This window comes from Nelumbo lutea, chromosome 8 (genome assembly GCF_056320005.1).
Source record: "Nelumbo lutea isolate HS-2025 chromosome 8, American lotus-T2T, whole genome shotgun sequence".
NCBI lineage: Eukaryota > Viridiplantae > Streptophyta > Magnoliopsida > Proteales > Nelumbonaceae > Nelumbo > Nelumbo lutea.
Window position 1 is genome coordinate 30547861 of NC_142691.1, and position 24839 is coordinate 30572699.

At 40.4% G+C, this 24839-nt stretch overlaps 1 protein-coding gene across 2 annotated transcripts; it reads right to left on the reverse strand.

Annotated features, from left to right (window-relative positions):
• Positions 1-11096: 11096 nt before the first annotated feature.
• On the reverse strand, positions 11097-21107 carry LOC148843673 (Golgi apparatus membrane protein-like protein ECHIDNA). Of its 2 annotated transcripts, XM_088958371.1 has the most exons (7): positions 20387-20637; positions 19355-19411; positions 19065-19268; positions 18858-18917; positions 18278-18404; positions 16427-16455; positions 11097-11568 (listed from the first exon to the last, which is right to left on the reverse strand). In XM_088958371.1, exons 1-7 carry the CDS (start codon positions 20399-20401, stop codon positions 11428-11430), a joined length of 633 nt encoding a protein of 210 aa, XP_088814497.1. In that variant the 5' UTR covers positions 20402-20637; the 3' UTR covers positions 11097-11427. The 2 variants fall into 2 exon arrangements, with proteins under 2 accessions (XP_088814497.1, XP_088814498.1); XM_088958372.1 differs by lacking the exon at positions 16427-16455 and having other exon boundaries at positions 20387-21107.
• Between the last annotated feature and the right edge of the window lie 3732 nt (positions 21108-24839).

Below are 24839 nucleotides of genomic sequence, written 5' to 3' on the forward strand. Positions count from 1 at the left end.
CAGCAGGACAGCGGAGTCGGGATAGTTCTGCACGGCCCAAGTGGCACAAAGTTGGAGTACGCACTACGCTTCGAGTTCGCGGCATCCAACAATGAAGCGGAGTACGAAGCACTGATAATCGGGCTGGCTCTAGCCAAAGAAATGGAAGCCAAACATATCATCACCTGTAGCGACTCTCAGCTCGTAGTCAACCAAGTCACAAGCGAATACAAAGCTCCCGAACTGACTATGATTGCCTACTTAGCCAAAGTATAGGAGGCTCTGCTCAACTTCCAGTCATACTTCATCAGGCAAATCCCAAGGTCGGAGAACGTTGAGGCCGACGCCCTGTTCCGGTTGGCCAGCACCAGTGGTAACACCATGAGGACCATGTACATAGAGAACCTGCCTCAGCCTAGCATTCTCGGGGGGACAGAGGAGGTCGCTCCAGTCGTTCATGCATAGCCGAGCTACATCGACCTGCTTGCGAGCTTCCTGCTACACGGAACCCTCCCCGCGGACTGCAATGCCGCCAGAAGGGTAGAGCATCAGGCGGTCAAATACATCATAATAGATGAACAGTTGTACCGAAGATCCTACATGCTCCCCTACCTGCGCTGCCTGCGACCTTCCGAAGCCGAGCTTGTACTCCGCGACAAGGCCTGTGCGGCGGACACTTGGGGGGCAAGGCCCTCGCCCAAAAAGCACTACGACAAGGGTACTACTGGCCAACAATGAAAGTAGACGCCACCGAACTCGTCAGAAAATGTGACAAGTGCCAGAAGCACGCCAACATCCATCATCGGCCCGCTGCCGACCTCAAATACCTCACCAGCCCGTGGCCTTTCGCACAATGGGGTATCGACATACTTGGGTCGTTTCCACCAGTTACAGGCCAGAGGAAGTTCCTAGTGGTAGCAGTGGATTATTTCACCAAATGGGTAGAAGTTGAACCTCTTGTAACAATTACAGCCTGAAACGTCCAAAACTTCTTCTAGAAGAACATAGTGTAACGCTTTGGGTTACCTCAGGTGCTAATCTCTAACAACGGCAAGCAGTTTGAGGATTTAAAATTCTAGAACTGGTGCCAAGACATGGGGATCCGGCAGAACTTCACTTCGGTCGCACACCCTCAAGCGAACGGTCAAGCAGAGGTTACGAACAGAGCTATTCTTCGCAGACTGAAAGCCGCCTAGATCGAGCTAAAGGACTATGGGTAGATGAGCTACCCAGCGTTTTATGGGCCTACCGACCCATAGAGAAGACCGCCATAGGAGAAACTCCCTTCAACCTCACCTATGGCACCGAAGCAGTCATCCCAGTTGAGATCGAGATTCCCTCGTTACGACTGGAATCATACGACGAGTCACTCCCAGAGCCTAAGGGCCAAAATGCCGAGCTAACATGACCTCGGTGCAATAAGACCCAGTCACCTCCGCGGCATGGGCAAACTTCAAGGGCAGACTACAAGTCAACCCCTCAGCCTGAGGGCTAAAGCGCCAAGCTAACCAAAACCTCAGCATCGAGAAAGATTTAGCCACTTCGATGGTATAAGCAAAGTATGAAATGGCAGAGACGTAAGCAGCTCGGGTTTAAATCCTACGAAGCACGGCTCGTCTCAGTACGTTGGTTGAACTAAGGAACAACCGACAAACATATAGCTCAGGCATACATGGTACCACAGGGATGCCTTAAAACGTCAAAAGACAGCCCAGGATAACAATTACCGAAAGGTCCTACTTCGGGTAAGTAGCTCTAAGTAACTTGAAGTGATGAGATCGCTTTAGCAAAAAACAAAAAAGGGCACACCTTACTTGAAAGAAAAATGAAATTTCATTACTGTTTCAAAAAAAAAAAAAACAAAACAACAACCGAGCTAAAAATCTCGGGAAAGTCTGATAGAAGATAAAAAAAGGGCACAACTACCCAACAGACGATCCTTTCAAGACCGTGTTTATGGCACCCGGGAGCCACCAGAAGTCAAAGCAAATGATCAAACGCCACCGAAGCCCCAGGGATCTGCCTCCTCGTCCTCGTCCTCCAGAGAGTCAGGCTCCTATTCCTCCGCCTGATCCGCCGTTTCGGGATATAGGCCCTTCATAGAGATGCCATCGAGGTTGAGCCTAGAGAATTTCTTTCGGACCAACCACCAGTAGAGCTTGAATCCAGAGCGGTACGAACTTGAGCCATACTCTACCTGGAGGTCATGATATTCCTGGGAGTCTTTGAAGTCCCAAACCACCTTCTCTCGCTTAGCCTTCACCATCTGGTCAAAGTTTCGAGTCCGGTCCAGAAGAGTGGACTCCAAGTCTCGCACCTGCTGCCAAAGGAGTTCCCACTCCGCTGCTACCCTCGATGACTCCTCCCTATAGCGCGTGCTCTCTTCAGAAAGCCTAGCGATCTACGCCTCCTAGTCGCGGACAAGCAGCTCCTGAGATTCACTCCCCTTGCGAGTGTGAAGGAGCTCGCCTCGAGTCCGGTCGAGCTCGCCCTGGAGCTTCACGATGGCAGGCCTCTGGTCGTTGGCGTCACCGCGGTGGATGCGCGTTTAGAGGGCCATAGCATGGATGGCGATGTTCACCTGCCAGCAAAAAGAGTAAAATTAGAAGGTAGCAAGAGGAATCAAAAAACGAGAGGAGGGGAAAGGACCACTTACCACCATGCAGTGAGAAGAGGCAAGCGCGGCGAGATCCCCAGGCTCTATCTCCCCCCACTTAGCGACCTCCTCGTTACAGATCGCCCTTCGGATTTTTCATCAAACCACGACGTAATCGTTCACACCCTCCCAATTTCCCACTGGGAGCCATGGGTAAGGGAGCGACTGAGAAGGACCAGGGGGAATAACCCCTTGTTGCGGGAGCTCACCCTCCTCGAGGCCAGCCCCGCTAGCACCCCTTCAGATGGAGGTGGTAGAATTTCGGGCGGCGGAGAAGAGAAGACTGGCTCAGCAGATCCGAACTCGGTACCCCCCGAGGTGGGAGTCCGGTCAGGGCATTATTTCTTCACTTTGCGCCTCTGGTTGCTTGAGAGGAGGCGGCGCGAGTCAACACCAGACATGATGGCTACCAAGAAGAAACCACAAGGTATTAGTTCGGTAAGAACAAAGTATATGTATATACACAATATTGTGACAAGGTACTACGCGACCTAAAGAGGTAGCCTACCCGGGCTCAGGCCGGCCTGCACGAGCTTTTCCTCGGTCAAGTAGACTATCTTGTTGGGACCGTGCTCCCACGGAAAGTTATCGGTGGGAAGGCAGTAGACAAGGTCCCTAGGAAGGTGGAAATAGCTGATTAGAGACCTAAGTCTCCCCACTGTCATAGAGGAAGGGTCAAAAGTATCAGGCTCCCTTCCCCGGGAAGTAGAGGCCCCATCACCGGAGGTCTCCCGATCCCCCGGGACCTGTTCCCAAGCTCCCCCTAAGCTCGAGGGAGCATCATCATCTTGGTCACCGCCTCGGTGGTGAGTACAGTACGGGTACCCAGACATGATTGACAGTGATCGGGACTCACCAGAAAAGACGGGACGAAGTAAACTGAGGAACTAGGGTGGACTTGACAGATGCGCGACCTCAGAATCCGAAGACAGCAAGATGGCGTGAGAGAAAGTGAGGCCCATAGGGCCCTCCTATCTATACTCTGCGCCTCCGAATCAACGGCCCAGATTAAGGCAAATCCGACGGTTCACAAGCGAGCTAATTGCACGCCTTCTAAAACCGAAAAACGATTGGCTGCACGTCTCCCATGATTGAGGTAATGACGGTTGCACAGCATCTGGAGTTAAGAGTCACTTCAACGCGTTTTCAGAATTTGAAAGGTCAGAAAATCTCCTGATTCCCGCGGACGCATTTAATGTGAGCAGTCAATCAAGTTTGAATTTCGGTCAAATCAGTCCGTCATACTTCATGAACTCCTCGCGCTAAGGCAGCACTCTTAGCTCGAGAAGTAGGGGGCAATTGATGAAGGATGATTTGACCCGACCTATGAAATGATGACACGTGGGCCTGACTCAGCATGGACAATAGCTCAGCATCATAGCCTAATCGCGACTAAGTAATGAGCCTATAGAGCAGCTCACTACGTCGTAGCTCGCTACAATACGAGCTCCAGATTCCCCGAGCCACCGCAAAGGGAATACTCCCGCTGTTTCAGCTCGCGAGCTAGGGAAACCAGCTCGCTCCAGCCCTTAAGCAGAAGAATCACTCCAGCGACCAACCTTAATAAAGGGAACCCCGAGGCACTCCTAAGCTCGCTACAAAGTAGCTCGCGAATGAGCAGCGCGAACATTCTCAGAAAGCTTCTATCTAACAAAACCGTACTGGTCAGACTGCACCACGTCTCTCGACTGACGGCGCAGTCCCTGTCCTTTCGACCGTCTGCACCCACGTCTCTCGGCAGGTGGAGACGTGCCTGCCCCTTTGAGACGTGTCACTCATCCGAGCAAGAAGTCCGTTGCAACGATCACCTGCGCAGTCTAGGAAGGTAACGGTTGCGGTGGGGGCCCAGTGGCAGTTACGCCCGATTTGACAAGAACGCCCCTATAAAAGCCCTTGAGGCGAAGGAAAGGGGATGATCTCCAGACTTTTGAATACCTACACACTCTCATACTCTCAACTTGAATCTTTACTTGCTCGCGAGCTAACCTCTCGAGCACAGTGATAAAGCGCAACCTACACTCTTAGCTTTCGCACTCTTTTTCCTTCCCCAGTGTTCTAACTTAAGCTTTGGAGTATTCCCACCGGGTAAATCCCCGGGAATCCTTCTTCGCTATCTTCTCAAGTGCCATCCATTGCCAACAAGGAGCCAGTCAGCAGCCAGCTAGGAGTGCCCGGGCCGTGCCGCATCAGCCTTGAACCAAACTATTTCACTACATATAGAAGACATTGCAACAAGATGGTAAACATCCAAATAAAACAAGTGAATCAAGTTTCTTTGCAACAAGATGGCTCTAATCATAATTGCAAGACAAAAACCAAAAACTAGTAGTAGATGATTGGAGACACAAGAATCTATGATTGGGAGATGACTAGGAGATGAACAACGATAGGAAAATTTACCAAATAGGCCTTATGTTGTTCTTCTTTCATATAGAACAATTCCCTTTTCAGGAAGCATCTCCCTTTGGGTAGGGGTGTCAATTGGATTTGGTCCAAACCGATCCAATCCAATATGAGTCCATTATAAATGGACCAAGTCCAATCCAATCCAATGAATGTTTTGGACCAATTTGGATCGGTCCAATTCAATGTCTAGACTGTCCAATCTATTCAAATTCATTTTGATTTAGGTTGGTTTCAACCCAACCCGGTCCATTGACACATATATTCTTATCTTATATCAATGGACCAGATATTGTCTTAATCCAACCCAATCCAATATAAATTTGTTAAGGATGGACCAGGCCCAATCCAATCTAATAAATATTTTGGACCGGATTGGTCCAATTCAATATGTCTTGTTGGTCTGTCCAATCCATCCAAATTGATTTTGGACCAGACAGGGTCCAATCCAAAACCAGTCCATTGACACCCTTACCTTTGGGGAAGCAATGAAGGATGATGTACTTCATCTTATCCTTTAACCAGAGTGAGATTGGCCTTCTGATGGTTCTTCTTTCATCTAGAATAATTCCCTTTTTATGATCTGGTGGGGCATTCAATGATAATATGCCCATAACAAATAGGAAATGTGATGTTTATTAGATTGCAACATTAAAGGGAAATGTGATGTATGTGGTGAAGCATTAATGTTTGTGGTGAAGATGAGGATGTGGATCATATTTTTAGAAAATGTCCTATTGCTAGGAGTTGTTGGGAAATTATTTTCATGAATTTTCTAGGGCTAGTTGATCAAGATAGTCCCTTGAAAGATTGGTGGCTAGAGATTTCAAAGACCTTGTTGCTTCAAGGGGATTGGTGTATGGAAAAATGTGTTTTCCTATTTTGGCATTTGTGAATGTTAGACAATGTATGCCCTTAGCTCCAATCAAATTGAAGTACATAAACATTTATTGTAAAGGAATAAAAGTACATAATTGATTCATGTTATATTTGGTGTGTTTCTGAGCTAATGTGGTGCCAAGTAGGTTGGGGTAGCTTGTCTCAGTTTCCAGGGTTAGACCCGAAGCACATATAGTGTGCGTTTGTTTGAAATATTGAACCTGGACCATTTTCCAGTTATGCCCTGGACCTTGGAGATTAGTGGGCAAAACTGGAAAGTTACACCTAACCCCTAAACTCGATTATGGTACTGCACTGGGTGTCGAATTGGGCTGTCTTTGACATGCCAATCAGTCAGATCCTTAGAGGGGTTCAAAACCTGAGTATGTTGGGGCAGTTTGAGAATTCACTCGAGTGGATGATCATAGTGACAGGATCAACCCCTTTGTCGAACAAAGTGAATGATCGGGACTACACTCTCTCTGATGGAAACTAAAACTGTCGGCAGTCGATTTCAAACTTGTTTGAGATTTGTTTTGCAAAATATATTTATATGAATATATATATATATATATATATATATTATGTTTTAAGAAAAAAAAGGTTTGCAAAAGGTTTTAATTCCCAGTATTCATCCGAGTGGACAGTGCAACACTGCACCTTGCAGCCGAGGGAGAGGTCATCCCTTGTCAAGCAGTGTTTGATCATTAAGGGCTGAGAGGTTAAGTGTAAGACCATTTAGGGTTGTTATACTTAATGAGTTAATCCCACTTAAGACCTTTGTCCTTGGGCCTTCATAGGATGGCTGGACTCAATGACCATTTAGTGTAAATGTTGGGCCCATTAAGAGCCCATACTAATGGACTCAAGGGTTCACTATGCTCAGCAATGAATTAGGCTAGGCTTTGTCACAGAAACTAGGCTGAATCCAAATGAAGTCGATGTTGGGGTTCCACGCCATACAAAAAGAGACAAATTGGCCAACAACTAAAAGGGAACGTGAGCCTATTTGCTTAATGGGCCTAAGGCCCATAATTAATTGGATTAATTAAGAAGTTGTCATGTGGTTTAGGCGACTTTGGGTATGGATATGGGCTTAGATCAACAATGGGATAATAAGATAACTCTTATCCACTTAAGGAGTTCAGATCCAAATAAAGATTTGAATTAGGAAGCTCCTAATTGGATTAGGAGAAGCTGATCTTTAAGGCCTATAAATAGAGGAGGGCGAACTGCTCTAGATTTTACCTTTCTACTCTCAGTTTTCTCCCTCTGCTCTTGCAATCCAAACCATAATTCGTTCTCCACCTGGTGACTGATCTTGATCAGTCTTGGTTTCTGAATTTTGCAAGAAAAATCAGATTTGCATCGTGCTCACATCCCTTGCTCGATCCAAATTGTTTGATTGCAGTTCTTGTTGAAAGACTGTATTGCTAAACCTACTTCACCCTAAGCTGTGCCTTCTTTAGTGGAAGCTGGTTTTGGTATCTTCTTTGGGCGTGAACACCCACTTTAAGAACCACACGTGTGGAATCTATATCAGGTATTCTTCTCCCTTTCTTTTGGTTTTAAATCTGGTCCAATTCGGTGCAAGAACGATCTTTGAAAAATGCAATTTTTCTAAAACTGTGAATGCGATTTCTATAAAGGTAAAAAGAAAATTTTGAAATTTCGCCCTACCATCCATCATGGTTCGACCATCCATATGATGGATTTCCCCCTTTCTTTAGTGGAAGTGCAGAAATTTGAGGGTTTTCAAAAATCTATCGACTCTTCCTTTTAAGGTCATTGATAAGGCTCTCGATTCGTTCATAAAATTTCAAGAATTTTCAAAGAAGCCTAATGGGGATGGCGTAAACAAAGATTATAAATTCATAAGATGGAATTCCCCGAATTATGGTAAGATCAAAATCAATTTTGATGCATCTCTGATGGAGGACAGTTTGTGCATTATTGCGACTCTTGCTATGAATCACTTGGGTGCAGTTCTAGATATTAAAGCTTATAAATTGGGCTTTACCTCCATCAATAGGGCGGAAGCTTGGGCTGCCTGGGAATCCCATAATTTACCTTTGAACTTCTCAAACTTTCACAATTGAGGGTGATTCCATGATTGTGATTTTCTTGTCTTAACAAATCCGGTCTGTGCGCGTGGAATCTGAGTATCATTCAAGACTGCTGGGAGCTCAACGAGAGGTACGGGAAGGGGATCATCTACAAGAATGTTTATCAATAAGCAAATCAGGCCACTGATTGGATCGCTCACCAATGCTCATGAAGCCCAGTTGTCGGGTGATAGTTGTGTATCTCTGAATCTTTGTAAATTGCGTTAGCAGTCTTGTGTAGCCCCCTTACTTTTATTATCAAAACAAAAAAAAAAATAGCATTTGTTGTCAACTGAGTAACCATTCTAGTTTCTTCATGAATTAGCTCACCAAGAATAGTATCAAGAGATGATATAATATTCCTACACAAGATATTTGACCTTGTTAGTTGTTACCTTATATTCAGGCTGAAGATGCATTACGAAATGCATCTCTTTCCTCATATCAAAGTGGTGATAATGGGGTTTATAACAGATATGGCCATATGGGTTAACAGTTGGATTCCAATCCAATGTAATGCATTACGAAATGCATCTCTTTTCCTTTTTCCTTTTTTTTTTTTTTTTTTTGCGTGGGCAGCATTACAAATTATCACCGCTTATCTTCTACCTTGCCATGGAAGATCTTAATTATCAAGGGAGATTTAAAGTAGTGATTGATAGTTTTACTTAAGGGTCTTATTGCCTACATCCCCACAAGACCTGTTTACGGGCTGGGATTCAGGCCGGGCCCATTAGAATTTTGGTAAAAATTAAGCTCAAGCACAACCCATAAACAGGTTTACTACCCACCTTGGTGTTGGAGTATTAAGGAACTATCTTTAAAGAATGCTATCTTGTCTGCATCTAGATAAGCCTTAGCATTCAATATTCTCGTATCTTTTAGAGAAGTTAAATTTTGTGACTGAATTGGTTAGCTAATATAGGTTGAATTATTGATTTAAGGGGTTCTTAGGTTCTTTTGGTATTTTTGCTTATATTTGTCACTCTGCTCCGTGGGAAGGGCTATCTCGTGCTGGGTGTAGGGGTGGATTCGATTCCAATACCTTCAACTCACCAAAACAATGTTAGGCTCAAGCTCGACTATGAGTTAAGTTTCCTATAAAAAATAAAGGGAAATTTCCAATTACTACCCTGTACTTTAGGCCTATTACCACTTTGGTCCCCAAACTTTTAAAATGTGACAATCCAATACCTGTTGTCAAGGTTCAAAGTATTGACACGTATCGATCTGTTTCGACCAATACGTATTGTTCCGGAACCCCTCCGTTATGCCCCTATAGTGGGTGTATCGGGGGTCTGACTGGTTCAGGGGGTGGAGGAGACCTAAACCGGCCCCACTGAACCAATTTCAGAAAAAATAAAAAATAAAAAATAACTTAAAAAAACAGTATCTATTGACCCGATATGCCCATACTGGCATATCGGGCGTATCGATATTTTGAACCTTGCTTGCTATTAACTAGTTGTTAACCAGTTCGTTAAGTGGCATTTGAAAAAGACACAAATGCCTTTCAAATGTTATTTAATTTTCTTTATCAACCATCTAAATGTTGACAAAAAAATTAACGGTCCCAAATCTTTGCCTTTTCCATTCAAGAAAGTTGGGGTCACGTTTGAGTGGGCATTCTAGTGACCCCAACTTTCTTGAATAGAAGATGCAAGGATTTGAGACTGTTAATTTTTTGTCAATGTTTGGATGGTTGGTAAAGAAAATTAGATGACACTCGAAGGACATTTCTGTCTTTTTCAAATGCCACTTAACGGTTGGTTATCAACTAGATAACAGCAGGTACTAGATTGTCAAGTTTTAAAAGTTTGGGTACAGAATTGTTGCATTTTAAAGTTTGGGGACTAATTGCGAGCCTCACAAGCCAAGCTTCACTAGGATCAAGTTCGGCTCGATTAGTAAACAAGCCTATATATCAGGCACAAGCTCGGGTGAAGCTTGATTAAAACTGAGCCAAATCGAGTTTTTCACAAGTCGAGCTCAAATAGCTCGATTTGTTCTCACCCCTAGTTGTGTATAATCCGGTTGCAGTTCAAAGGGCAAGAGCAACTCAGCAAAGTGTCATTACTCATTACCCCCTGGTGACCAAGCAAAGTTCAAGGGGCAAGGGCAATCCATGATTTACACATAAAAGACCAAGAAAATCCCCAATCAATGGGTAGAAATGAATCGAGCTTTTCACAAGCTATTTGAGCTCGGCTCGATTTAAACCAAGCTTTAGGCCGAGCTCGAACCCGACATATAGGCTCATTTGTTAATCGAGCCAAGCTTAAGCCCAATGAAACTCGACTCGTTAGACTCGCGAGCCTAATCAAGCCTAATTTTTATTATATGTATAATAATATTTTTATTTTTTATATATAATAATAAATAATTTTTATAATTCTTAGTTTTTGTACGTAAAATAAAAATAATTTATACATGTATTATTTTTCATATGTATAATAATAAATATTATAGATAATATTTTTATTTTTTTTTGTATGTATGATAATAAATAATTTTTACAATTCTTAATATTTTGTATGCACAATAAAAAAAATATATGTATAATTTTTATTTTTTATAAGAAGTTTGACTTGCAATTGAGTTCAAGCCAAGCTGAACACAAATTTACAAGCTTTCGAACTAAAGCAAATTCAAACTCACGCCTCTAGCTCAAATACAAGCGGAACTTGAATAACCAAATATTCAACTCGACTCAGCTCACATCCACCCTGCAGTCACGAACACAACCAAGTTCAAGTACCAGGACTTCAATGCATTTGTGATTTGTCATTACAGCACACCGAGTGAAGACTGAAGAGTGATGCCTTCAGTAGAATAATCAGTAGACCCTACAAGCTACAAACTAGCCCAGCCGACAGCCATTAAACGTAAATACAACGATTAAGGTTCAAAATATCGATACGCCCAATACGCCGGTAGGGGCGTATCGGGCGAATCGATACTGCTTTTTGTTGTTTTTTTTTTTTTTTTTTTAACTAATTTAGGGCTCCTCCACCCCCAAATGCATGTTAAACTACACTGAACAAAAGTTAATCTAACAACAGACACGTGTCCCATTAGCAGAATAGGAATGAACTATAGGGCAACCAGTAATCTTTTACATTACCATGAAGTGAAAGTGTGAAACCAAAGACATTGGGACTCCCCCAGAAGATTTAAACACTGTTCTTCCATTGAACTCTCTCCGATTATACAAAACATCAGGAAATCCCAATCCAGAAATCCATAAGCATATGAATGGATAGTGAAAATTTGGGAAAAGGTGACCTTGCTATGTATTTCTGCTACATATTTCCACAAAAGTCGGGCAAGAACCAAAGAAATTTCAATAATCACTCCCACCAAACCAGGTGCCAACTTTCTCCACACGATATCTCAAGTTCTCAACTATGTATTCAGTAATTTCATTCTATCTGTTTCAATTTTCTGTATAAATGATTCAAACAACACTAAATGCTGACTGAATTGTTGATGAAACACGAGAAGCGATAGTCTGGGTGGCAAATGCTTGAATCTGCTTCTTCGCATCTGGAAAAATAGAAAGCAATATTAACTTGAGAAATAAAATATATGCCCAATTAAAGATCAGAAATAGAAATCAAAAAAGCCACAAGCAAGAGCACTCTCTAAAATTGAAGGTGCCAGCAAACCTGCTGGTAAAATCTGGTTGTAACGTAAACCTGGGATTGAGTACTACCACCTTCATCCAAGATGAGGGGTTTGGGGGTTTTGGGCATACCACTGTTTTGCAGCCCAGTAAATAAATAAATAAAAAAAAAGAAAGAAAATAAAAATTCACTCTCAATTTGGCTAGGCTAAGCCCATATAAATCCATGCTAGGGTTTTAAATTCCTAATCATTACTTAAAAAAAAGGATTTTATTATTTAGTTTTAGTTCCTTATCTTTCTTTAAAAAAAAATTCATGTATTAGGAGAATGAAATGAATATCAGAAAAAAAAGGGGACCCTCAGAGCACCACTGAACGAAATGAATACCATTCTTAAAAAAAGTGCAAAAAGCGCAAAACCTAACAAAGGCACACGCACCTTTGGCTGAAGCATGCAGGCCTTAAAATGCACCTCGCCTATGTACTTGAGCACGTCTTTTCAATCACTGAAAAGGTTATGAGCTTTTTTTTCCTTTTTTTGGACCTTATAACTACATTTTGAGCTCTAACCTTGTTACCGTACCTCAAGCACTTATCAATTGCTCCAACATCCATTATATTAATTGAAGTAAGAAAACAATTTTATTTAACATTTCAAAACTTTATTATCATCCGTAAAAGTGTAGTAGAAAAATGTGCCAACTGCTAAGCACCACAATTGGATAGCTCCATTTACAAGTTGCCTCTCGGCAAATTTTACCCCAAAATATATGATTCTGTCCACACCTTGGTGCTAAGGCTCATGTCCCAACCATTGGTGACAGTCACTCCATGAATGCTTTTGATAACTTTGTGCCAAAATTTGCCCAAATCTATTGTAAGTTGCCATAGCCACTTGCCTAACAAAGACTAGTTTCTTATTTAGAGTCTTCCTAAACCCAACCCCCCTTCCTCTTTGCATTTTACAAATTGCTTCCTAATTAATCAAGAGATTTCTTAGAATCCTCTAGTTCTCACAAGAAATCCCTCATAATTTTCTCAATGTTCTCAATTGAAACTACCATTTTAAAGAATGAGAGATAATAGATGAGTAAGTTTCTGAGGGTTGAATTTATTAAGGTTACCGCCTAAAGATGTGTGTAATTCCATGCAACCTTCTTTTCTTTGAAAACCTATCCAAAATTGGATTCCAAAAGGAAGAAGATTTTGGGTTGCCCTCTACAGGGAGACCCCTCTTCCAAAAGGAAGAAATACTTGATAGGCCAACCAGCCATTGAACACCCCGGTATCTAGGCAAACCTTCCCAAGACACCCTCTTCTAAATTCAGACTGAGAATGCAACTTTTACCCATGTTCACTTCTAGATTTGAGTATTCAAAACAATTCAGCAATAAACGTAAACTCCTCACTCATTCCATCTACCGTGGCAGAAAATAATGATATCATCCACAAATTTCAAGTGAATTACCACTACCTGATCTCTCTTCACCTAATTAAGCCTACACCATCTTTGCCCTAGTGATCAGCCTGCTAAGGATGTCTACAATCATAGTGAACAATAATGCAAATAGAGGGTTGCTATAGTCCTCATTTGCTTGGGGAAAGGTCATGTACCACACTATTTACTAGACCTGAGTGGTGACAACATTGTAAGCAATCTCAAATCTGCATTCTCCATTTTACCCCCAAGTGACACTTGAATAAAAGAAGCTTTAAAAAGACCAATACGAAATCAAAAACATTCTCCAAATCAAGCTTGGAAATCCATCCCTTTTTCTCTCTTTCGTTTTTGAGAAGAGATAAACTGGTAAAGTAATAATTTCATTAAAAGGAAAATAAAATACCCTTTACAACTAGATACTGTAACAGGGGAACATACAATGAACTAAGCCACTATCCCTTCAGGCTTCAGCAATAACAAACAGATTTACAAAATCAAAGTAGGAACTATGGTTCGAATGTTTAAGGTGGCGTTTGATAGCACTTTTCAGATCTCTGAATCTGAAAATGTTGCTTTTCAGACGCCACCTTTGTTTGGTGTTGCATCTGAAATATGATCTGAAAAGTTTTTTCAGATCTGAAATTTTGAGACTCAGACCCGTCACTTAACACGCTCAGGCGCGTTTCAGACGTAGCCTAAAGTTAAAAATACCCCAACCCCATTCGACCTCTCGCTCTCTCTCGTCTTCATACCACCGCCGCTGCAACTCTCAGCAGCAGCGGTTCTCTCTCTCTCTCTCTCTCTCTCTCTCTCTCTCTCTCTCTCTCTCTCTCTCTCTCTCCCCGCTGTCTTCCCGCCACCGCCGCTACAACTTGCATTTATAAAAATAATTTATAATTAATAATGTGAATAGAACTAAACATTTTAATATTTTTATAGTCATTAATTATTTTTTTAATTTTAATCATTTCATTTATTAATTAGTAATTTTTAATTATTAATTTATTATTTTTTATTTGTATTGTTTCAATATTATTTTGAGGTTGAAAATTATTTCTTATGAGATAATGCGAATTGAACTCAACATTTCCAAATAGTATGTTCTAGGGGTAAAATAGTAAAATCAGTGAATTTCAGATGGTAAAGGTTGATCCAACACAAACAAACTTATGGATTCAGAGCCTCTAAAAAGTAGAAAAGCACTTATGCTTCTTTTCAGATTTCAGACAAAAAAAAAATCTTTTTAACTTTTCAGATCTGAAATTTCAGATTTATCAAACACCACCTAAGTTGATCTGAGCTAAAGACCAGGAGAATTATTTGCCCACAACTTTATGCCATACATCCTCCACCTGACTACTTTTGTTGTGAAAAATTCTAGAGTTCCTTTCCTGCCATATCAACCACCACACAAATCCTGGAATCATTTGCCAAACAGCCTTCCCTCTTTTGCTCAATTCTTGAATCTACCACCCCTTGCAGAAACTTTCCACCAAGTTCAGACAACATCCCAGAGAACTCACAGTGAATAGCAGGTGGTCGACGGATTCATCCACCCTGTTACATAGGGCACACACTGGTGGGTCAATTGCTACACCTCTCTTCATTAGATTGTCTTTAATCTGAACCTTCTTGAGGAAAGCCAGCCAGATGAAGAATGCAATTTTAGAAGGAATGAATTTGCACCAGATTATTTTCATAGGGAAATCTTGATCTTCCACCTTAGTTAACCCGTTATAAAATGAGCTCACCAAAAACTGTTTACTCACAGTGAAATCCATCCCTTTTTCTCCCATCCTCTTTACCTCTTCTGAACACTCATTAGCTACCAATACATGGCCTGTTATCTATCTCCCGTGTTTTTGATAGAAGTCCTACCCTTGATAATCTTGCAAAAGAAAACAAATATTCTTCTCTAGTAAAAACACAATCGACAGACTCCACTAGCCTAATCCTAAATTGCTAACCAAGTGTATAGTTGGCCCATATGAGCTAACCATTAAAACAAAAGATGGTTGGACCCATAGAAGGCTACCATAATAGCAAACGGTATTCAAACCAGACAAGAAATGACCAGAATGTGCACATAGAACAAAGGTAACTCAGAAGAAGATGCAATCTGTTTGTTGCATGGACCCTACACATTAATTGGTCTTAGAGAATAAGGTTTGAATGAATAAATCTAAGTATCTTTGGGATAGGCCAAGGTTGTCTATAACAAATAGTTTTAACAGAATACATGTCAGATATTGGGCAACCATCATTCGGTTAGAAGATCTACAGAGAAAAGAAAAAAGAAAAGAAAAGAAAACAACCCACTTAAATGGCCACTGTCAGTCTTTATTGCACTTTATGGAATATGATCAGTCTGTGTGGATGAATGGTGAAACAAGAGTTTTGTAGTTGACCCAGAATAGTTGGGTAAGGATTTATTTAGATGAGCTAAGCTATGGAATGGACAATTGGGGTTAGATACATAAGGTAATACCTGTCCAAGAGAGGGAAAACACTATGTCATAAAGAAAATGCAACATTTTCTGAAAGTAAGCAAATGTAGTTATTTCATCAAACTAATTTTTGGTAATTCACCATTGACCCATTGAGTAACACATGTTTGGCATTCTCAGGTGTTGCCAAGGGTTTTACTGGCTTCTTTTATTAATCATAGAAACAGGAAAATCTTTCACTTGTTTTATTAATCATAGAAACAGGAATCTCTGGTTTTGCCAAGGATTGCAATGATTTCTTTTCTTTTTTTTTCAAAAAGAAAGCAAAAAAAAAAAGAAGAAGAAGAAGAAGAAAGCTCAAGCTCAGGGTCTGAACTTAAAACCTGAATACAAGTTGGGAATAGTTGTTCAAGCAACAAAAGCACAATATGCAACAATCGTATGATAATGACTAGAGGCGACTTTCTCTCCTCATCCAACTATCAAAGAGTCATTCCCCCTGTGTTTCCCTTTTCTTTTTCTCTCCTTTTGTTACTCTCTTTCTGAACTGTTACATTTTTACCTTTCTTGTTTTTTTATTTTATTTTTTATTTTTGAAAGTTGCAACTTGAAACCAGAAAGTTTCTTGGAAAGCCAACAAGCTTCAATAATGCAAGCGCTCCCCTCTCCAAAATATTTTTCAAGTTCTGGCTTCAAATCATAATTAGAAACAGGAAATGGGTGTGAAGACCATAAACTGACAATTCTCATTTCATACCAACTCAGAGGGGGTTGGAATCAATCTGCCCCAAAGTGTTGACAGTGGGTCTTGGATAAAGAGATCATGCAAGATACTAATGAAGGCAGGTTCACATAACATTAGGGATTTTAAAAAACAAGGAGCTGATTACCATGTTAACACCTTCCTTTATTTTAAAACCTGGATCAAACCAAAGAGTAATGCCAGCAGAATTAGCCCTCTCTTTTTTTAACTTAAAAAAAAAAAACACTAAAGCAAATATGAGCATAAAACCGAAACCATCTTCTTTCATTTGAAAACTACAGCAAAAGAGAAAGGTGAATAGAAGCAGCTATAATTAGCTTATATCCAAGCTCAAAACATGATCAGGAAGCTAATATAAATTGGTTTATAAGCCCAGAATGAAATTATTTTTCCTGTATCTAAGAACTGAAGCAGGAAAGGAACAGAGAAAAAGTCAAAGGCCACCAGATGCGGGAACAAAATCTTTCATAGTCAGCCTTCTTGGTCAGAAAAACATCCCAAAAGCCCTATAAACAGTCATAACATCATGCTAAATTGACCATCCAGCACTAATTATTGTCAATGCCGGTTAGAATGGCAAACATACACAGAAAGCCAATACAAGTCAGGTTCATATTTAATCCAACACAAGACCATATTCAAATGATCACTCTTAGCTTAACCCGGGTTGGTTTCATTAAGAGATTCAAATAAAGTCCAGCTTCATGAGTAAATTCCCCTTTAATTAAAATGATCCCTAGAAAAGAACCTTTGGCCTCTGTCATGAATTTTCACCCAACCTATCAGCATAATGATAACCAGAATTTGAAAACCCCGAAATACCAAGTCAGTGTTACCTCCAATATCAGGAATCAGTCTAGCATCCTACAAAGGTAAAGAAACAGCAGGGGAGGAACCTAAAGCTTGAACGCCTCAAGCTCCAATTTGATTAAATCCAGATAATATTATAAATTTTGAGCACAAATTGGAATTACTTTTATTATTTGCTTTCAAGCCAAAACAAATTACCACTCAGCACTTAACACTTATAGTAGTTGAAATAACTAAATTACCATTTGAGGACTGAAATCGATTGCTACATCTGAAACTAGTGAAGGAAATGGCATTCACACTGTTCCCATACTCCCCGGTGGAGTCACAAACCTGTGAGCACCAGAAGGTGGCCCACTTCTTGGCTGAAGTGTTGGATCCACCACCCGTCATTGAAAAAGATTGGGAGTGGTGAGTCTCTTGAGTTCGAAATTTAGAAAACAGTTTTTATTTTGATATGTAATGACTCCAACACCTAGGAAAGGCTATCTATGTATGTTGGGGAAGAGAGAGGGAAAGTGTTAGGCACCCCTCTCCCTTTTCTATGTACATGCCAATTCCCAAGTTTTACGCTAGGCAAGAGACTAAGCTCCAACCCTAAGTTAATCATCAAGGAATTATAAATTAATTTAATGGACTTCACAGAAAGCCAATACCAGACTCTTGGAATACTTCAAAGTAGGTCCACCTATGAGGGAACCTCCTAGTTCTATACATTAGCCACAGGAAGAGACTAAAAACCACTAAAACGTCAAAGAGAAAAATTTTCAAGTGCATACCAATTGGCAAAGCAAGGGACTATTAGAAAGAACTTGTTTTGTACAGTGCTGTAACTCAAGAGTATACCAATGGGGTCAGCACCCTGTACTTGGGTGGTTGACGGCTCTATTTTTGTTTAATTATCTTTAATGAAAGTAACTGTTTCCTATAAAAAAATAAAAAAGTCTAGTGGCTTACTAAGGTTTGTAATATAACTAAAAGTCCACCTTCAGAATTCATACAATAAAAGAACAATGACTATCATGCTTCAAGCTGAGTTAGGCCCAATTAATCTCAAGGGTCCATGGTGGGATCCATTGAAGGATCAGTCCTAATCCAAGTAATCATGCCCATGTAATGCAACAGTGCATGCATATCGACTTCTGAGAAAGTTAAAATGGTTGCATACCTTTTCGACATTTAGTAAAGCCAACAATGTTTGCAATGCTGAGGCTCAAACAAACTCCTACAACTAAGAGATAATCTGCCTGAAACCTTATGAGTGAAAATATTCCAAGGAAGATCCAGGCAGCTGCCTGCACAGTGAGTAAGAGTGATAATAATAGAAATCTAATATCCAAAAAGGAAGTTAACAAAAATGCATAAGATAACACTGCATATTCATCAGTTCTACCTTATGTTACCAGTGGATGAAACAGATACAAATGGTTCAGCCTTTTAGATATAAAATGAAATATAACACAATCACAAGTTCCATCTTGAAGCCCATACTATATATTAGTTCCATATATTAAGGTCCATCATAGTGAATGCAAGATGGTAACAAGGAACATAATTGTTGAAACATCAATCATGTTACGTGTATGCAAAAAGTAAGCACACAGATCCTATTCCTGTATGTTGTATGACACCAAATTTGGCTTAATGACACTGATACACCCTCCTCCAAACACTCTACATGTCATTAATTCCTTTTCAGTATGAACTTTGGGTTTTCCATATAATAATCAAAACATCAATGAACTTACTGCAAGATAAAGGGTCCACCAGAAAAGCCATGAATCCTTCTTATTCATTCGAGCCAATGACTGCAGTGCAGACACAATAACAATCAGCAGAAAGAATGAGAAACAGGTAACCACTAAAATATGTAGCAATCCAATACAAGATTGAACAAACTTTTGCTGACAAATAAAAGCACATCATTAATATACAAAAGACTATATGTGTACAACCTCCTGGTCAAGGCACTCAAACTTCCACACACTCTCACCCAGATCATTTATTTCATTCCACCACCTCAGACCAACTAGTATTCGTCCACTGACATTTTTCACTACCCAAAAATCAAGAGAAGCAAGAAGAACCGTAACCACAAAAATGATTACAAAGCTGTCAAAGAAAAGGGCCGAAAGAATGTAAAATGCCAAAGCCGCAGCCTGTCAAAGTATAAAAACAGATTGTTACATATCAAATGGAATTAGGCAAACAAAACTTGTCAAAAGCAAAAGATAGAATATTGGACCTTGAAGATAACATGAAAGAAACATGTCCTTGGGTTGGCATAATTTTCTCCTGCAGGCTGAACCATAAAGTAAAACTAGATTACTTAAAGAGGGAATAACAGGTGTAAACAATATCCATCAAAACCAAAAAGCCAAATATAGTTCTAAAGCGGGAAAAATGGTTAGGGCCAATTAGGACATCCAACTAGACTTATCCAAATTCTGAATCGCCAATCCTCCTTTTAATCAGGGATGGCCACCCAAATCACATCAAGGGCCCAAAACCAGATTATCTTGGCTTGATCATACTTTTTTTGCATTGGTAGAAAAATAATAGGCAGTGCTTATGACTTTCTGAACCACAATGTTTGTATGCCTAAACATCCATTAAATACATCAGACCAGCCCCTTCCGACATACGTAGGAAGTGGGAATGGAAAAATTAGGAAGTCTTTTAGCTTCTAGTAGGCACGGACAACGGAGACATCGTAGATGTCCTTCTATACAACAAAAAATCGAACTCCCATGCAATGACATTGTTAAGACATAAATCCAGCCAAGAAATAAAAGCGAAATACAATCCTCAGGGAACAGATTTATAAACCGTGAAGCTCACATAATTTAACAGGACAATACTCGAATGCCTTAGAATTAATGATAATTATATCAAAAGTGTGAACTACAACCCAATACAACGTTCAAAACCTGATAACTTACAACAATTATACCAAACAGTGTTAAGTGAAACATTTGGTGGTCTCAGAAGTCCTAACTACTAGCATTTTAACATAGCAAAGAACATTCAACTGCTTCAGAGTTTACAAAAATGAGATCGAACTGTAAGAACTGGGATACCAAGCAGCCTTAATAACCCTAATTCATAGCGTACCGAAATTGATCATTAGTGAAATTGAAGAGAACTATGTGAGTAGAAACAGATAGGTTGCCCTAATACAAGAAAGTTAGACTCTGCTACATAGATGGAAGTGAAAATTATACTAAAATTTGCAGCAAATGGAGATGTTGGTGACAGATCTGCTTGTATGGTTCACCTGATTTAGATCCATAACGAGAGATGTAAACTTGTCCTATCAATATTCCCTGGGAATCTACGAGTTCATCACGGACCGGACACAGGGTTTAGATCTCCCCCTCCTCCAACGCCTGCTCCGCAATGACTTTTCTTTTCTCTGAAGCTTACTGTATTCAGAGCACGACTATATCTTCTAATGGGAGAAATCCTGTCACGACGCGCAATTTTAGCGTGTTAGCGAGTCACTGACGGACTTTGGGCGTCGCCAAACGGCTCAGTGGGACTTTTTAGCGGTTTTTTATTAGTTTGTTATAAGTTATTATTAATATCAATGACTTAATTAACAATTTTTTTTTAATTTAATATTAATTATTTATAATTTTTTTCTTCTATGATTAATTATTTATTGTAATTAAATTATTAATTATAAAATAATTATTTATTTATTGATTTGTTAGTAATTAATTAGTAATATTTTTATGATTTATTACTAATTATTAATTTGATATTAATTAGTTAATTAATTATTAACATTAATTAATATTTTTATTTTATTAATACTTATGAATTAATTAAGAATTTTAATATTTTATTCTGAAAATAATATAATTATTAAATTATTTTTTATTATAATTATTTATATTATTTGGCAAAAGGAGGAAGAAGCAGCTTCATTGATAGTTACTAGCAAATATTTGTAGAGTAGGAGCCTTAATTTTCATGGCGATAGGTTATGGGTTATGGCCAGATGGCCTTTGCATGTAGTATATGCAAGTACATGAGCAACTCTCTTGTTAAGTTGTTAGATGAGATGTATTTACATGGATAAAAGATATATTAACAAGAAGTTCGCTGATCACCGATCAGAGTTGTGTTTTGCCCGGTGCAGCTGCTCTGCTGACCAATGTTTAGATGTGGGAGCTTTGAGAAATTGACATAGCTTATTAACAGAAAAGGCTATGTCAGGTCGTGTAAGGGTGACATATTGCAGTGCACTCATGACACTGCGAAAGAGGGAAGGATCTTCTAGAGGATGACCAAAATCAGCAACCAATTTAGTAGAAGAAGCCATAGGAGTAGGCATGGATTTAGTTTTCGTGTAGATGGGTGCACATCAAGAGATCTTGCACATATTTGTTCTGAGATAAATGAAGTCCAGTGGTAGTATGATGCACCTCTAACCCAATGAAATAATGGGCCTCACCAAGATCTTCCAAAGCAAATTGGGAGGACAATTGAGCAATGAGAGAAGAAAGCAATGAACTCCGATATATAGTTATTAAGATGTCATTCACATAGACAAGTAAGATAAGAATGTCACCCCTCTCACGCTTAAAGCAAAGAGAAGTGTCAGCCTGGGACTCATGAAAACCCAAGGACAGTAGATAGTCTCGCAACCATGTGAACCATGCACGAGGAACTTGCTTTAACCCATACAATGATCAATTCAATTTGCAAACATAAGAGGGATGACGAGGGTCAATAAAATCCGCTAGCTATTTCATATAAACTTTCTCATGTAAAATGCCATTGAGAAAGGCATTATTGGCGTCAAGTAGACAAATGGGCCAATGGTAGGAAACAACATGAGAGAAAATAGTCCTGATAATAGTGAGTTTAACTAACAAACTAAAAGTCTCATCATAATTTAGGCCTACTTCTTCAGTGTACCATTTTGCAAAAAGGTGGGCCTTGAAGCGCTCAATAGACCCATCGGGTTTGCGCTTGATCTTGTAAACCCACCAATTTCCAACAATATTCCTATTTAAAGGTGGTGGGACTAAAGGGATGAGAGATCCATCATATGGATGGTCGAACCCTGCAGGAAGGTAGGGCAAAATTTTCAAAATTTCTCTTTCCCATCTGGGAATCGCATCCCCTGTTTTAGAAAATCTGCATTTTCAATGATCAATCTTGAATCAAGAACCGAACCAGATCTGTAAGCAAAAGGTAGGAGAGAGAGATACCTGATACGAAGAAACGGTATCCTCCAATGAAGGTGTTCACGCCCAAGGAAAGGTCCAAAGACTGCTTCCACTGAAGATGACACAGTGCAGGATGGAGCAGAATCAGTAGTATTCTTCCCAAGAACTGAATCCTTCAGCAAGAATTCGATGGAGGTTGTGAGCACGACTTCATATCAGCCTTTCTCCAAAGACTGATATCAAGAACCTTTCTTGATCGCTCCTACAAAAATGGAGATCGAACTGGCAATTGGCGGCAACTGGAGAACGCAGGGAGAAGATGACGCAGTCACACTGTTGTTGTCTTCTCTTTGTGTGATCTGAGATCAGATTTCTGGGGTGTTGTCTAGAATGGTCCGCCCCCTCCTCCTTACTTAAAGAGAGCTCATAATCTCATTAGGAGTTTCCTAATCCAAATCTGTATTTGGATTAGGAGTTCTCTTTAAGAGATAAAGATAAGCCCTTATCTTATCTGCAGATTAGATCAGCCCTCCTAATCTTATTAGGAGTTTCCATATCCAAATATGTATTTGGATCTGGACTCTCTAAGTGGATAGGGACAACTCCCTATCCTATCTACTGATCCAATCCCAGATCCGCCCCTCTCTTTAACTAATCAAATTAGACCAGTTCGAATTGGGCTTTAGGCCCATTAAGTTTATGTGCTCACTTACCTTCCAGACTGCTGCCCAGTTGGGTTTCCTTGTATGGCGTGAGACCCAAACATTGATCTACACATCAACCACATGGGTTCAGCCTAGCCCCTGTTACAAGGCCTGGCCAAATTCACTGTTATGGGTAGTGAACCCCTGAGCCCATCACCATGGGCTCTTAACGGGCCCAACACTTACACTAAGTGGTCCCTAGGCCAATCCACCTTATAAAAACCCAGGGACTGTGGGCAGATGCAAGATTAGCCCATCAGGCATTACTTTCAATGGTCTTACACTTAACCTCTCAGCCCATAATGACCAAACACTGTCCGACAAGAGAAGACCTCTCCCTTGGCTGCAAAGAATAGTGTTGCACTCTCTACTCACATGGATACCGGGAATTAAAACATTCTGCAAATATTTTGAAACCATAATATATATGTATATCCGTATATAAATATATTTTGCAAAACAAATTTCAACGATTGAAATCGATTGTCGGCAGTCTTGGTTTCCATCAGAGAGAGTGCATCCCCAATCATTACATTTGTCCAACAAAGGGGCTGATCCTGTCACTATGATCACCCACTCAGATGAATTCCCGGACTGTCCCAACATACCCAGGTTTTGACCCCCTCTAAGGATCTCACTGATTGGCATATCAAAGACGGTCCAATCCGACACCTAGTGTAGTATCATAATCGAGTCTAGGGGTCAGGTGTAACATTCCAGTTTTTGCCCACTAATCACCAAGGTCCAGGGCAATACTGGAATTCTGGTTTGGTTCAGGGTTTCAAGTAAACCTACACTGCATGTACCTCGGGTCTCACCCTGGCAGCTGAGACAGGCTACCCCAACCAACTTGACGGCACATCAGTGTCAACCTTAGCAAGATTAATCTCCCCATACTTATCCAACGGATATGAACATTCTAAACTAACATGAGTCTCATATGTGTCCAGTTTAAGGGTATTACACAGAAACACACCATAATAACATGAATCAAATATGTACTTTATTCATTTACAATAAATGTCATAATGCACATCATTCCGATTGGAGCTAAGGTCATACACTATCTAACAGGGACCAAAGTCCAAGTATTGTTACTAATGAGGGCTTTGAATTCGTCAGCCATGGCAAGAACCCATTTAGGGTCTTTAGAAGCCTACATATAACACGTGGGTTTTGTCTCACAAAGTGGGCTGACAGTAAGGGCATACCAAGGATTGGGCTGAAATACCCCTTTCTTGGCACAGGTTACCCTGGGATGAGTTAATGCATGGGTCATGGATGGTATTGTAAAAATATTAGTAGTAAAGGAAGGCCCAACAAGAATAGGTGAAGAAGATTGTAGAGGTGCTGATGAAGTGGGGGCCAAATCAGAAGCACTTGACCCATTATTAGTTGTAAAAAAAAAGGAGCATCAATGAGGCCCAAGGTAGATGAAGTAAGCCCAATAGGAGTGAAAGAGCAAGGAAGAATAGTAGTGGGGCCCATACTAGAAGAAGTTTAACCAGCATTTGTAGGAGAAGGTGTGGATGGGCCAATTGGGTCCAAAGCTGAAGAATGTAGCTCATTATTAGTAGAAGTGCATGGATACAAAATCGGAGGTGCCCCTATAGCCAAATACGACCCAGGTGGACGAGTATCATATATAGCATTGGTAGAAGAAGCCCGCTCAGCATACGGGAAAGATTTTTCATCAAAAAATTACATTATAGGAAATGTAAATCCGATTAGTTTTCAAATCCAAACACTTGTAGCCCTTGTGATGCCTACATTGAGTGGAGCAGGGGTCTAGCTTGTCATGAGCATAAGGACGTAAATGCGGGCAGCAAAAGCATCCAAAAAC